Raw genomic sequence first — 15,764 nt, 5'->3', positions numbered from 1 at the left:
TCTCCCACATAAATACTTCCTCCCATCTGTAGGCAGGGCTCAGGTCTCCCACATAAATGCTTCCTCCCATCTGCAGGCAGAGTTCGGGTCTCCCACATAAATGCTTCCTCCCATCTGCAGTCAGGGCTCGGGTCCCTTGGTCCCAGTGTTGCTGCTGGGATGAGCACAGGTGCTAAGCCCATTTGCTTTCACTGCTCTAGTTCTCTCGTCATTAGCTGAAGGCTCAAAGGTTCTGCCTACGTCACCTGTGGACCTGTTTTGCTAATGCTACTCCCGCTCCACCTGTGGAAGTGTCCTGGCCCAGTTGGCGGAGCTGTCCGCTGTGCCATGGTCATCGGACCTTTACACACCTTGCTCTGAAAGCCTGCCCTGGGAGCTGGGGGACCCTGGGCAAGCCTCACAGAGCCTTTCTAGTCTGTCCCCAGAGGGCGTTTTCTCACTGAACTCTGAGCTGGGCAAAGAATTCAGGCACTTTTCGTGTTTCCCCTGCTGCATTGCACACTGTCAGAAGCATCTCAGGCAGTCCTGTAGGTCAGTCCCTTGCCCAGCCCCTGACCGTGGGCAGGGCCCTCGGAGGATGTGGCTTCTGGCATCGAAGGCTGTGGTCTGTGGCCCCTGCACGCTCTCGCTGGCCTGCTCTGGCCCCAGCCCAGCTTCCCTGCCAAGTCACCAGGAAATTGACACCTCCATCCCTGGGGCTCTCTTTGGGCCCCCCTCTTGGGCGACGGGCATCCAGACTCTTGAGGATTCCCCCTCGAATCTCTCTGCCTGCCGCGCCCTGGCCCACCTTCTCCACTCAGTCACATTGAGCTTTCAAGGCTCAGCGCAGGCCCAGAACTCATCTTGGATCTTCGGTTTTCCTATCTGGGAACCAGGCCTCGCTCATCTCTGTATCCCAGGGCCAAAGGCATGTGTAGGTTCTGATGAAAGGTTTGGGAACAAACGAGGTGTTTCAGAGACATGATTTGCTTGATGCTCTACAGAGAACGCTGAGGGGAAAACAAGACCTGTTTTGGGGACTGGAAGCAGAGCCCCCCCAGAAGAAGGGCCCAGGAGTGGTTCCTGCAGCTTTCCTTCTGCTTATCCCTGCTGGAAGGCAGGCATGTGAGCTCGCAGACAGAACACAGATGGCTTCTGCCCTCCTGGTGGGACTCGCTGGCTTTTCTGTCATGGAATTCCTACTTGCCAGTAGATAGTTATCACTTAGATCCCACACAAGGTGACGTGTGGCAGGGACTCATTTGTTGGTCACCTGAGCAATGAAAAGCCTTATCCAAGGGCAGCTGCCTCACTGTAAACGTGAAACACAGCAGATTATGCGAAACCTCTCTTCCTGGGCTGTTTCCACTGGACTAACACTTGTCTTATCACCCACTGGGATGCGGTGTGTTGAGTCTGGCAGAGCTCTTCATTTGTTACGTGACTTTAAAAATATTGACCCACCGTTTTATGAACTAGGTTCAGAGTGGTTGAAATAGAGGTGTTCCCGTCTGGAGCTTTGGGCTTCCCCAACATTGCCATGTCCCCCCCCCACCCCCCAGCCAATGTGCAGGACACACTGAGGCACTGGCTCTCCCTCTGCACACAGGAAGGGGCAGGTGGGTGCAAGCAAGGAGACTGCTGCTTTCACCCCCATCTCTACCCCCTGGTCTCTGGCCAGTGGAAGCTCTCACACACAGGCTGAGTGAATACTTTAGCTCTTTCTGGGTGCCACCCTCAACTCTACCTTGGGCCCAAGGCCAGAATAATCTGGATTAGGCCTTTCATCCCTCCAGGCGAGCTGGGCAGATGGTAAGTCAACACTGCAAGGCCCGTGAATGTCAATGCCTGACGGGACACTCCCCAAACTGCCACTCGGAGTCCATCTTTTAGGGCAGCCCAGGATGCAGACGGGAGGCCTGTTTATCCAGGACACAGAGACACTCTAGGAAAGCTGATCACCTGTGACACTGGCCCTATTTTTGTGGGAGCTTCTTTTCGGGGAGCCCTATTCATGACGGGGAAGACTAGTCGATTCCATGCAGCCTCCCTGAGGGTGGGCATTGCTCCTCGTGGCACAGGCCACAGCACCCAGGGCTCTGCGGCCTCAGCCTGGCTGCCCCCACCTGGGTGCAGGCCCCTTCCAATGCCCTGTGTGGTTCCCTGGCTGCCTGCCCAGGAATGGCTACAGCCACCATAGGAGCAGTGACACTCACAAGCTGTGCTTAATACCCTGGCACGAAGAGTTCTGAGAAAGAAGTGGCCCCGGCCACTGCATGCAAGGAGTGTAAATGGAGAGACCGAGCAATGTGCTGTATCTGGGAGGCTCCTGGACTTTTAGGGAGAGGTGGTCAGGAGTGGGGTGGGGAGAGCCATTCTCCTTCCATCCTTAGAGGGTCACTCTCACTCCAACAAAGACTGATAAGACAGCACACGGAGCCCTGTGAGCCAGCTCTCAACTCTGAGCTCAGCTTGTCAGGAACCGGTCAGCCTCTTCTCTGCTGGCTTCCGTCCCCTGTCCCCTCCCTGCCACCTGCCTCCCCTGGGTGGGCTGGCCTCCCACACTGACTCACCCGCTGAGAGGAGATGGAAACCAGCACACGGGCTTTCCCACACTGGGGGGAGGGGGGGCAGGGGGAGAGACACGTCACAGGGACTCTGTTCCCTGCCTCCTTTGCATACTTGTGCCACAGCGCTGGTCACCGCTCATGAATGCTGGCTCACACCCATCTTCCCCAATGGGCTGTGAGCTTCAGGGAGCAGGATTTTCCTGTCACTCATGCTCAGTGTGGCAGTGGCACCAGCAGGTGTGCGATAAAGCCTGCTGAACAAGCAAAGGAATGGTGTCTAGGTCTCAGCTGAAAACAGCTGGCAGCTGGCCCTCCGACCCACGAGGCACGTGTGCACACCTCCTCCGGCCCTTCCTCACGCACTCAGGCATTTCCCAGGGGTCCCTCTCTAAGCTGGCAGCGGGAAATGACCCACCCGGCATGTAATGACTGCAATTCTGAATAAAAGTGTTTCCTGAAGACTCCTGTGGTTCTCCTGCTCCAGCCCAGCTTTCTCGGGGCTCTGACCAGCGCTGGCCAGGTCTCCAGGAGGCCTGGCCTGGATGGGAAGGACGCGCGGAAGGCAGGTGTGCTCTCTTGGGGACAGGCGGCTTCGCTTTGTATCAGAGCACAGCGGGGCAGCCACCTCCTGGGGTTCTCGCTCACCAAAGTGGAGGGAAATGTGGGGAGTCGTCCACCACATACCACCTGGTAATCTGAGGCGGATCGGCCTCCCCAACCTTCACTACCTACCCCCGAGTTTCCTCTTGCGAGGATTAAGTGAGATACACTGTGTAAAGTTCTTACCCTGCGGGCCGGCACGTTAAATATTCCATAAGTATTTTTCATTACTATTATTATTATTATTAAAACCTTAAGGTGAAAAGGGTCTGGTGACACTAAAAGAAAAGGAGGTTGGGAACAGAACCTGAGCACAGCCAGCATTTGCTGGGCGCCTGCAGCGTTCCGGAGATTGTACTGGGGGCTGGCACGAGCTCTAGGGTGCAGGGAATGAATCAGAAGACGGACACACTCGTGCTCAGTGTGGCACTCAACCCCCACTCCCCCACCTCCACAGAATTTCTTAGAGTCATAATCTGGCCCTTTCCTGGGGCATGTATTTAGTGAGCTCCCGAGAAGTATTCTCAGCACTTTGGGCAACGGAGCCCTCCGGCGAGCTGAGGAAAGCAGTGTCACATTCACCCCCACCCTGTACCCGCAAAACATGTTTCCGCCAAGCCAAAGGCAGCGGCCTCCCTGCAGGGCCCACAGGAAAGCACTGGTTGTCCTGAGGAGACAGAAGTACACGAACAGCGTAGGACTTACGTCTGATGACACCAGCTGGAAACTTCGCTGGGAAAAAGCCTAAAGGTATGAAGAACTTCTGCCGCTTCAAAACTAGAACATGGAAGAATCTGATGGTTTCTCAGAATGTTTGCGACACAGAAGATGGTGAGCAGCTAACTGGCCTTTCATCTACACTGAAGACTAATGAGAGCAAACAGATTTAGGTTAAACTGGAGAGCTGTTAGAACCCAGGAAGAACTTGCTAACGTGACAAATGCACCGAACAATCCAGTTCAAAGTCAATTGAAAAAGTACATCACCACCTCACTCGTCTGAAACTCAACCACACACCACCTTGAATTTGGAAACATGGGGCAGAACCAGGAAAACAAGCAACAGAGCCTGTGGGCGGCCAACGCAGGTGCTGGAGCCGGCGTCACATGTGCCTGACAGCGCAGCCCCCTTCGCTCCTCACTCAGAGCCTTCCCTCTTCTTGAACCACCATTCCAACCCTCCCCGCTGCTTCTAACTGATCTCACACCCCGCGGGGCCTCACGCTCACAGCCGGGATGGCGAGGGGGCTATGGCTTCTGGACGGCCGTGGAGAAGGAGCAACTGGCCTTGACTGTAAATAAAGGTGGATGCAAAGACAGACGGGGCCGGGCATCCGTGACGCTGCGTGAGACTCGCAGCACCATGGGGCCTTCAGTGCAGGGAAAGAGGCACAGACAGCACGCAGACCACAGGAAATACTCTAGTGTCACGACAGAAACGCTGTGAACAATACTAAATCATCAGAAAGGGATACGTTCTGTCCAGTCGACGCGATCAAAGCCAACACTAGGTGTATAAATTAAAAGTTTTGGTGCTGGAAATAATAAATCCCTTTCCAGGTGAAACTGAGGTTCTATACAGAACAATTCCTTTGCTAAGGTTCCAGATGGTTCACCATTACGCTATTTATCTAATGATCATGGCTGGCATACCACTGTGTGAGACACGGAGGAGAAGACACCTGAGGACACGCGAGGAAGCCGCCAAGAGTCAGGGTGCCCGCCTGGCACTCGAGAAGGAGATGCTGACGGGTGAGTGAGGCGCTGATGCCTCCGCAGGCCTCACTTCCTGGTGCTCCCCAAACCCTTCAGCTCCAGGGTGATGAGAGCGGGGTCCGCAATCCCAGGAAAGGAGCCACATCCTCTGACATCCCAGGCCCTTCTCACATTTGGAACCCGACAGACCATCCTGGGCTTGGAGGGCAGACACTGTGTCTCGCTCATTTTCCACCTGGCTCAGCAGAGCCTGGCATGTCCCTGGGGGCAGATATGGGGTCACACGGGGTCAGCCAGGGTAGCTCCAAGTCAGCGGAGTGATACGTGTTCTGTCTCCCAGCTGGGCCTTGCTGTGTTGGGTTTTCAGAAGAGCTGCATTAAGTCAGCCACTGCCTTTTGCTTGACTCAATGGTCATGAGCTGGGCACTTGCTGAGTCACTCGGTGAGATCTTTGCCCACCTGGGTGCCCACTGTTGGCGAAGTGTGCTAAGAGAGAGTAATCATGTTCAACTCCTTTTCAATAAATGAAGCAGCCCCTAGGTGATTTATATCAACGGATGGCCTTTGTCATCAAGTACAGCAATTCCTTCTGGCTCTGGAGGCTTCCTGCCCAAACACCAAGAAAAAGCCACAATGCCCCAGGGAGCTGGGGAGTGGCAGTGAAGACAGATCAGACACACTTCCCCACAGAGAGCACAGCCAAAAGCTGAGAGAGCCAAGCACGTTCTGGTTGCCTGCCAGGCAGCTGCAGGAGGTGACAGCCATGGGCACCTTTCTTCAGGCTTGGAGCCAGCACGCAATTCTGTGGCCGGTTTCCTATATGGGCTGACCTCCTGAAAGTATGTCAGGCTTCTGTGGCCTGGGTCCGTACTCCGGACTTCTGGGTATCCGAGAGAGGGTGTTTACGCAAAAGGACCTGCTACTCTAAGTATCTCAGCATGCCCCGGGGTCTGCACAGCACACTGGCATGCAGGGGGCCTGAGGCACACCCCACCTACGAGGAACTGAGTGGGCCTGTTCACCAAACAAGGGGATGGCCTGAATACCACCAGAGTCTTCTAGAACTCCTTGAAGCCTGGGAAAGGGACAGGCCTCCTTGGGTTTAAACACTGCTCAAAAAGCTAGCCATAGGGGCCAAAGAGCAGTCCCCACCCCGGATACAAATCCGTGGATGGACAAACAACCAGAGAGGCAGAGAAAGAGACATGGGTCACGCCAGGAAATTCTGAAAAAGGTATGGATGCAGCAAAAAAGGTAGAGGTGTAGCCAATTCTGCCCATCCTCTCTCACTGCTCAAAGCATGTCACCACATGTTAAAAGCATATGGAAAAAAACAACCGAAATGCTCCAAGTCACACTGGATTGCAGCAGCCCGGGAGGCTCCCAAGAATGGAGAGAACTGCAGTCCATTACAAAAAGACAAGTAAAGAAAAAGGCAAAGCTGTACAAAGGAAATTTAACTCAAGAAGGAAGAAAAGTTGTTTGCTTACTGTAACCCTGTGTTAAATCAACCAAGGAAACATTTACTCTCTTTAATAAGGTCTTTGAGAATTTAAAAGTGTGCAGTTTTGAGAGTTCCTGGTATCCTAGAATTTTCTGTCTCGCAGGGAAATCTCTCGAGTCATCCCTGGGTGGTTATTTGGGCTGTAAAAGAAGGGCTGTGAGAATAACGGGGGCACGCTCACCTTGCCAGCCGCGGGGCAGGTTTGGGTCTATACCCTCTCTGTACTTTCCTTCCTCTCTCCAAGTCGCGGCACAGAAGGGATCTCATCAGGCTGCTTGGGGCGCGGCATAGAATTGTGTATTTTTAAGCCTGTCATAGTCGCTAAGAGAAAAGATGTTAAACTGCCTCACAGGTATATTTAACATCTTTTCCTTTCCCCTCCTCCAAATCTCTTTAAACTTTCATAATCTGAAAGTAAGTTTGTGGTAAAAGTCCTTCTCACTGAGATCAGGAGCAAGACACGGATGCCTGCCGTCACCACTATCATTAAACACTGCACAGTGCAATAAGGCAAGAAAAAGAAATACATGGTGGGAGAATTGGAAAGGAAGGAGTAAATGTGTTACTATTTGTAGATGACATGATTGGATATATAGAAAGTAAAAAAGATTCTACAAAACAAATTGTTTGAATTTAATAAATAAATGAATTTAGCAAGGTCACTGGATACAGGGTCAATAATAATTAGCTGTATTCCCATATGTCGACAACGAAGAGAAAAGGAAATTAATAAATACCATTTAAAATAGTATCACAAACGTCAAATACCTAGGAGTAATATACAGAAAGATGATAAAGACCTTTATACAGAAGATTATAAAACATTATTGAGAAAAATTAAAGAAGACCTAAGGATGAGAAGACAGTATCATAAAAATGTCATTTTCCCCCAAATGGATATATAGATTCAAATCAATCTCAATATAAATCCCAGTTGTGTGTGACAACTGACAATCTGATTCTAAAATTTATATGGAAATTGAAAGGGCCAAGAATAGCCTAGATGCCCTTTATGGCAGAGGAGCAAGGTGGAAAGTCTGGCTCTACTGGATATCAAGACTTTTAACAAAGGCACAATAACTGGGACAGTGGGGTACTGGCACAAGAAGAGACCTACAGATCAGTGAAACAGAACAGAGGACAGAAACACATCCGTGTACTTCCTTTTAGACAAAGGTGGCACTGTGGAGAGGTGAGAAAGTCTGTTCAACAAATGATCTCGGTCAATTAGATATCCAGAGGGAAAAGTGAAACTTGCTGCAATATTAAAAAATCAATTCTGAAGAGATTATAGCAAAAAATAGAAAAGACAATACAATAGAGCTCCTAGAAGATAATGCAGGAAAAACCTGATAGGTAATTTTGTGTGTCACCTAGACTGGCCATGGAGTACCCGGATAAACGTTATTTCCGTGTCCGTGAGGGTGTTTCCGCTGTGTCTACGAGCAGCATCTGAATCAGCAGACTCAGTAAAGCAGATGGCCCTCCCCAAGGTGGGTGGACACCATCCAATCTGCCGACGGCCGGGACAGAACGAAAGGTAGAGGAGTGAGGACTTCAGCCCTTTTCCCCTGTCTCACTGCTTGTGCTGGGCATCTCACCTCATCTTCTGCCCTCAGACTGGGATTTACACCACCGACTTCCCTGGTTCGCAGGCCTTTGGACTCCACTAGATTACACCAGCTTTCCTGGGTCTCCAGCTTGCAGACCGCGGATCGTGGGGCTTACTGGCTTCCATCATCACGTGAGCCAATTCCTGAAAATAAATCTCCATCTACCTACTTACCGTGTTTCCCCGAAAATAGACCTAGCCAGACCATCAGCTCTAATGCGTCTTTTGGAGCAAAATTAATATAAGACTCAGTATTATATTATATTATATTACATTATATCATGTAAGACCCAGTCTTATATTATATTAAAATAAGACTGGATCTTATATTAATTTTTGCTCCAAAAGACGCATTAGAGCTGATGGTCCAGCTAGGTCTTTTTTTCAGGGAAACACGGTACCTACCTACCTATCTACCTACCTATGTATCTCCTATTGTTTTTACTTCTCTGGAGAACCCTGACTAATAGAAACGTATCTTCAGGATTTTTACACAGATTTCTTAAATGGAATATTAGAAAAATCAACCATAAAGAAAAAAAATCAATACATTGAATTACATTGAAAAGAAAAACTTCTGTTCTTCAAAACACCACCAAAATGAGTAAAAAACCCAAGCTACTAAATAGAAGATATTCGCCACATGTATAACCAACAAAGGACTCATATCCAGGATAGAGAGAACTATAAATCAACAAGAAAAAACAGGAAACCCAGTAGAAAAATAGGCATGAAATTTGAAACGGTCCTCTACTGAACGGCCAATAAACATAAGACGTCTCATACATGGCTGGTGAAGTGGTAAACTGGTACACCCACTTGGGAAGATATTTTCTCTATGATTCGGCAATTTCCCTCCTAGGTGTATACTCAAAATAAATACATGTATATATACACGAAAAGACACATACAAGCAGATTTATAATAGCCCCAAATTGAAACAACCCAAATGTTGACTGAATGAAAGTGGATTGGATAAACTGATGTATTTCATTCATTTATGCAATGACAATGAATGGACCATAGCTAGATGAGCAACAAAGACGAATTCTCACAAACATAATGTCCAAAGAAAAGAGTCAGACACAAAAGAGAATGTACAGAATGATTCCATTTCTATAAAGTTCAAAGCCAAGCAAAACTAATCTCCAGTGTTAGCAGTTAGTTATGATGATGGATTCCTCTGGGAGGAGAGAGGGCATGAGGGAAGCTCCTCGGGGACTGAAATGTTCTGTTTCTTGATCTGGGTGATGGTTATGTGGCGGGTTTATCCTTTGAACTAGATGCATATGATTTGTCCACTTTTCTCGATCCATGTCATAGTTAAAACATAGGCTTTAAAGAAGTGAGTTTATTGTAAAAGCCTATTTTCCAGTGCGCGCACTGTGGCAGGCAATAGTGGCATTGAGGTGAGTGGGCATTAAGCTCTAACACACACCGAGACATGGGTCCGTGTGCGTCTGCGCATGTGCCGATGTATCTGCAGCTGGTCTGCCCAGCACAAGCTCGGCACTGCTGCTGGTTTCCATGTGTTCGCACTGATCAGACCTAGCCTTAGAAAGCCAGCAGGGCCCGAAGAGCTAGCGATTTCTCTGAAGGGCTCAGCACTCTGGCCCAGCAGCTGGGGAAACCTTTGCGGAGGCAATTCAGTGCTTTAAAACATGACTTTAGGCTCCATCCCTCCCCTGCGTCCCAGTAGCTGGGGAAAGAGTGCTGACACAACACAGCTGCTTCAGAGCTTCTCCCTGCCCTGGCCACATTACCCCTGTGGGAGTCTGGGTAACGTAAGTAACACAGGAGGCACCCATGCTGCCCCAGGCTGGCTGCCCTCGGGCAGTGTGGCCTCACTGTGGCGCTGTCCCAGGCCTGCCTCCCCAGTGCTTCACCACCACGCAGCCCAGGGAAAAGCCTGCTGGCTCCACCTGGGGCTCATAGCTTGACCTTGGGCAGGACACCTCTCAGGGAATCCGGTTCCCTCTCCATAAAATGGGAGTGTTCATATGCCCTGCCCTTCCTGTCAGGAAAATCGAGGCCAAATGAACAATGCATTTTGACACTCAAGATATCATTATTGCTGCTGCATGGAGTGAGGTGATGGGAGGGAAGGGAGCCCCGCCCCCTCTCCACATGGTGGGGAAGGTGAAGAAGCATAACCTTCCCTGATTACCATCTTATGCCCAACACCAAAGGCTGGGATGGGAAACGGTGAGCTCACACCTGCACAGTAAAGGGCCAACTCCAACATGCACGGAACAGCTGTCAGCTTGCTCCCATGAGGTCACTTCTGGCATCTCTCTCTGGCTGGGTTGCTTCCAATTTCCCCCGAACCCCTCCTCTCCCTTGATTTCTGGCTCCCTTTTCTCCTAACCAAGGGCTTCACCAGGAACAAGAAAGGCATTCTTCATTCTAACCTGGCAGTGTCAGTGGGAGATCTGGAGGCTCTCAGGTAACGTAACTGCTTAGCCTGCCGGTCCAAGGTGCAAAGTGTCATTTCCAAAGTCCTGGGAAGGGTTGGTGTCAGTCTGATGTTGTCAGAGCTGCTGGGACATACCCTCTCTGCTTATTTATGTGATGGCAGAAGACAAGAACCAAGCAGAGGGGGAAAGAAATTAAACGCGGGGCTTTATCCAGGAGTTCCTGCTCTCCTTCCTCCCCATGAAAAGGTGCCCTTTGGAGCTCCTGCCACAGGACCATAAACTGCTTGCTGGCCCAGCTGCAGCCCTGGGGACCTACCACTGCATTTGTGCCAAGGCCACACTTTCCCCAGGCTGCTCCCAGCCAGTGACTGAGCACTTGGGGGCCCTGCAAAATGTGAGACGCCTCCAGCAAGTGACTTTGGTTTGAGGACCTCCCATGGGCCCGGCGACCCCTTCTTCAAACCGCTACAGCCTGAGATGCTTCCTACCCGCTGTCCCTCCCCCTCCTCCACAGGGGAGGGACTTACACTGAGGTCTGAAGGCTCTATCTCTGCTTTCTTCCCTCCCATTCTGTTTCTCACAGGCCTGCCCTCAATACATCTCCTGCACATCTAATCCTGTCCTGGCACCCGCTTCTCAGAGGACCTGAACTAACACAAGTGGTACCGGAGTGGATCTGAGAAAACAAGCAGAGCGGAGGAGTTTGGGGACTGCTCACTCATTACCTGGCAGGCAAAGGGGACACTCTTCTGAGTGGTATGTGGGGCATGGAGAGTCCTTGGCACAAAGTAGTGGTCTAATTGCTCAAAGATTCAACAGTGGCGACCTAGGAAAAAGCCTCTGATCACTTTGTGACGATGGAAGCATTCATCTGAAAGCCTGGGAGGTGCAGTGGAGTCTTGGCTGGTTACCTGAGGTGTGCCGATGCCCAGCTGGGGGACGGTGGCAGTCTGAAGGCCCTCAACAAGCAGGTAAAGGCTGAGTGGGAGAGCCAGAGGGCCTCTGTGACAGCTTACAAAAAGGTGGCACACGCTTCCCACAGAAGGCACGCAGAGGTCACCCCCTACTGCTCAGGAAATTTCCCTAACCCTTTCTGGGCTGCCTGGCACATAATGAGGGGTACATGCCAGGGTGATCCAGCTTAGGATGTGCTGGGCCTGATCAGAAAGGAGGGATTTTATACCAAGAGGGAGAAGAATTAGCTAGCAGAACTTGGGGGCCTGATCAAGGGGGCCAGGAAGTAAAACCAGGGGAGCAAGAAGATTGCACTAATTTGGGGGTAATTTCTTGGGATGTGGGATTCAGCACCCTGGCAAATACCCCAGGGGATGGGGTCATCCTTAGGGGCCTGGGGAAAGTGACAGCTAAGGGTGAGCCAACTGGAAAAAAGGCATGGATTGCCTGGCAGACAGCAGAGGAAGGAACGTCTCTGAACCAGGGCGACGCATAGCTGCCCAGGAGAGGTGGAAAGGGCAGCGCAGAGCTGGAGCCCGGGTCTGCAGGGCCCAGTGCGCGGGCCACTCAGGTGGTTACAAGGGCAAGCACCACACCAGTGCCTCTGACGTACTCCCCCATTTACATGCCCCACCACACATCACCTCGTTCCACTCTCCCTCAGCCCTGACATGTATCACCACCTTCAGGATCCTGATAGGCAGGCTGCACCGCAGCGTGGACGGTGATCTGCCACGGACAATGACCGGCCACCTCAGATTTACAATGACAAGTTGGGACTTGTTCTACCAGACAGGCCGTCTATCCACCCAGGGGTCCGCAGGGACTGGAAATCCCAGAATCTCCAGACAGAGAGCTTCTAGGGTAGGTCTGCTTGGAAGAGGCTAGAATCAGAACTTCCTTGGGCTTCAGGTGATGGAGAGAAAGGCAGGCGGTGTGAAGGCACAGCTTTGGAATCTGCTAGAGCTGGGGTAAAATCCACAGGGTGACCTTGGGCAGGTTAACCGCTCTCAGTTTGAATTTGTTTTTATTTTGCAATCTGTGAAACTATGACACGATCATCTGCCTGGAGAAATAATCTGGGTGAGCCCCTCGCCCAGTGCTGGTGAGTCGTGGGCAGTCAGGGAGTGGGGACTACGATCCCGCTACATGGGTCAGAAACACGAGAGGTCCTGGACAGCATGCAGCCTCGCAATCAAGTTCAGCGTCTGCCAGCTGGTCTGGCACACTTAATGCTCTTCCTAACTGTGACTGTGCTTCACTAGCAGGCCAAAAATGGCAGGCAGGTGATGTAAGCAACCCTAATTGCTACTATATGCACAGAGTTAAACCAAATTTTCACAGCTTCCTTCTTCTATGTTAGCGCTTTAGAATCCATAAACTGTCCAAGGAGATAGTTTTCCCTGATGTCATGAGTAATTTAACCCTCATCATAATCCTACAACAAATGAAAAGACAAAGGTTGGAAAGAGATTTGACTCCCCCCACCCAGGTTCCTTCTCTAAAAGGGTTAAAATGGGTCCCCCGACCTGCCTTCATCAAGTACCATCTGCCAGGTCCTGGGCTAGGGCTCTAGGGGTACCGATATGAACAAAACAAGAAGTAGTTTCAATAATTAATTGTACCAAACCAATACTGAGATAGGAAAGCTCATTTCTCTCATATGTAGAACCTCAGCTCTTTGCTGCTGTGACCTTCATGTTACTCGGTTCTAGACAACACGGGCTCCTTAGGCCCTGGGCTAGAATGTTCTCATTTCCTAATATCACAATTACAGCAATATGGGGATTCAGGCACTCCTGGGGAAACGATGCTAAAGTGAACAGAGGAACACAGGGCAGAGCCTGGGGGAGAAGACAAAGCCATGGTCAGGTTCATGGGGTTCCCTGTTCACAATTCCTAAGTGGGGAGAGGAGTTTGCCTTTGCACAGAGTGCATCGCACACGGCTGACGGCTGTCACACATGGGCACCAGCGTCCTCCCCAATCAATACTCGAATGGGAGCTGCAGCCAGAGCTCCCGGATGCAGCCCCGCCGGCACAGGGAAAACAGAATGGAAGTCGTGACGATTTTTCTGTTTGGGAAGGAGAGGCAATCAACACGTACTCTGGGCATTTTACATGCTAGGCCAGTGATGACGTCTTTGACATGTCAATCCACTTAAGCCCCGTGACAATCATGACAGGTAGGTATCATTAGTCCCTTGGCTTAACAGATGAAGAAAGCTGAGGCTCAGAGAGGTTAGGAAATTTGTCCACGGATTGAGAACGAACCCCAACATTGCCTCTAAGACAAGCGAGAGAGAACCACAGAGAGGGATCATTGGGGCACTGGCTCACATACTTCTCTGGGTCACGGCTCCTCTCCCGTATCCTACACAAATGTTTTCTCTTACAGGTTTTTGGGGGCTGAAGTTCATCAATTATGCATAACCCCTAAAGTCTCCTCTTACATTGCTCACTCTGAGACGTATACCAGGAGCTAAGCATTAGGCCTAGAAACAGAGCCAGGCTATGTTCTCCTCTCAGCTTCCAAGACAACCTAAGTCATCGTCCTCACTGGACCACTGAACTGCTCAGGCATGAACTTAAAGGAAGGAGGGCTGGTGCCTTTCCCCCACTGAACAGACACTCTGCCAACCTTTGTTTTAAGGAGTGGAAAGTCAGGCCAGAACTGGAGTCTATAAACCCCTGGGCCTAAAGATCTGTTTCTGCTGCCACAATCTCCACGCACGGGGCTGCCATCCACTGCCATCCAGCAAGCACCAGGGAGCACAGGGCGCTGCTGCCACAGAGGGTGCCAGGCTGGCACGGCAGGCAGCTCAAGGCTTATGTCTCTGAGTCGCTAGCCACCCAGGGACTTGCTCAGTTGTCCCCGGGCCCCCGAGAAGTCCAGCCCTACTTCTCTGTAGAATGAAACATTACAAGTAGCTGAGATGGTAGTTTTAACACAATGGCCCATCGCCCTGGAACTGTCTTCTAGAAACAGTGCCGTCTGAGAGGAGACACGATGGGGTTAAAGGATGCTTGGCCAGCCTTTCCTAAATGATCAATTGGGTGGGAACTAAAGGTACACACTAGCTTACTAGGGCTCCCCCAAAGATTAACTACAAAGAGGAATGCGTTGAAAGCAACCAGAGTGGAGACCTGGTCATGAAGGCACCCAGGAACCCACCTCAACCCATACGAAAGCAAGAGTTTTTGAGGAAGACACGAGTTTCTCTTCCGGAAGGTAAGGCACAGTTCCACTGGCATGTGCCTATTTGATTCCTTCCACTGGATAAAATTAAATAGCTGGGATATTTAAACAATTAGATCACAATATGTTGTCTTTGAGCCCAGATTGGGACTGTTCTTGTCACTGCCTGGGGTTTGCAGACAGTGGAACTTGGGACAACAGTTGCCTTTTATCTAGTCTCTTCCCAGAGTAAACATGATCACGCAGCTGCTGCCTCACACAGCTGTGGCCAGTGACCTTGAGCAAGACCCCCCAGACCTCAGCTTCTGCAAATACAACAATAACAAAAGCACACTCTTCAGGTTGTCATGAGGATTAAACTGGATAACAAATGCAATGTCCCAGGACTGTGCCCAACACCCAGTAGGTCCTCAAAGGTAGCTGCCATCACTATTTATCATCATCGCCGTCGCTGTCACCATCAGGGCATATTCCCTTTGCCTCACTCATGACCTTCACTGTCACACAGATAGAAATACAGTCAAGGAGGCATTCTGTGATGAAGAAAGGAAAGGCTATAGACCTATGCCAGCTGCCGCCTTTCTAACATGGCCACCAAGTTAAATCTCTCTCAGTTCTCAGAAATCCTCCAACTAGAAAATCTGCAAGGTAGACTGTCACAACAAGACCTATAAACGTAAGTCTAGTCAGACAACACTGCCAAAAGCCAAAGTCACACAGTGAACCAAACTAGCCGGCACATGACGGAGACCACGTTGGGGGTGGGTCTGGAGAAAAGGTGGAGTCTGGAGAGGAAGGTCTACTTTGGAATAGACCCTAGTCCACCACAGCTGCTCCTATACAAGCACTGCAGGTTCTATGTTTAGGGGCAAGAGGTATTATGGGAGGAATATTCTATACTTTTCTAGCAAAGTCGCAAAAAGTGTGCTTCTCTTCCTGACAATCCCTTTGTAAGAGAAACCCAGTGTAACAGAGCCCAAAGGTGCGACCTCTGCAGGACATGCTGACGTGACACTCTTTCCCACTGAGTGGCTTACTTGTTGCTGTCGCGGTACTCATAGATGTGACATCCTTGAGGCAATCCAGTCTCGTGGTCCAGAGTGAAAGCAAGCTTTAGCTGAATAAAGAGAAGAGAAAAACAGGTAAGTTTCAGGCAGCACGCTCTGCTCATTCTGATACCTGGAATAAAAAATAAATAAAAATCAAGCACGATCA

At 50.5% G+C, this 15,764-nt stretch overlaps 1 protein-coding gene across 4 annotated transcripts in view; it reads right to left on the bottom strand.

Annotated features, from left to right (window-relative positions):
• DIS3L2 (DIS3 like 3'-5' exoribonuclease 2) overlaps positions 1–15,764 on the bottom strand; it is a 299,279-nt gene that overhangs the window by 23,208 nt on the left and 260,307 nt on the right. For all 4 annotated transcript variants that reach the window (XM_074314980.2, XM_074314986.2, XM_074314989.2 and 1 more), the window contains one exon: positions 15,587–15,666. In XM_074314980.2, the coding sequence (XP_074171081.2) occupies positions 15,587–15,666 (80 nt within the window). The remainder of the gene's footprint in view (positions 1–15,586; positions 15,667–15,764) is intronic.

The sequence above is a fragment of the Rhinolophus sinicus genome, chromosome 17 (genome assembly GCF_057876585.1).
Source record: "Rhinolophus sinicus isolate RSI-liver-muscle chromosome 17, RSI-T2T, whole genome shotgun sequence".
NCBI classification, from domain to species: domain Eukaryota; kingdom Metazoa; phylum Chordata; class Mammalia; order Chiroptera; family Rhinolophidae; genus Rhinolophus; species Rhinolophus sinicus.
The sequence above is the reverse complement of the archived record's forward strand: the minus strand, read 5'-3'. Positions and strand labels throughout refer to the sequence as shown.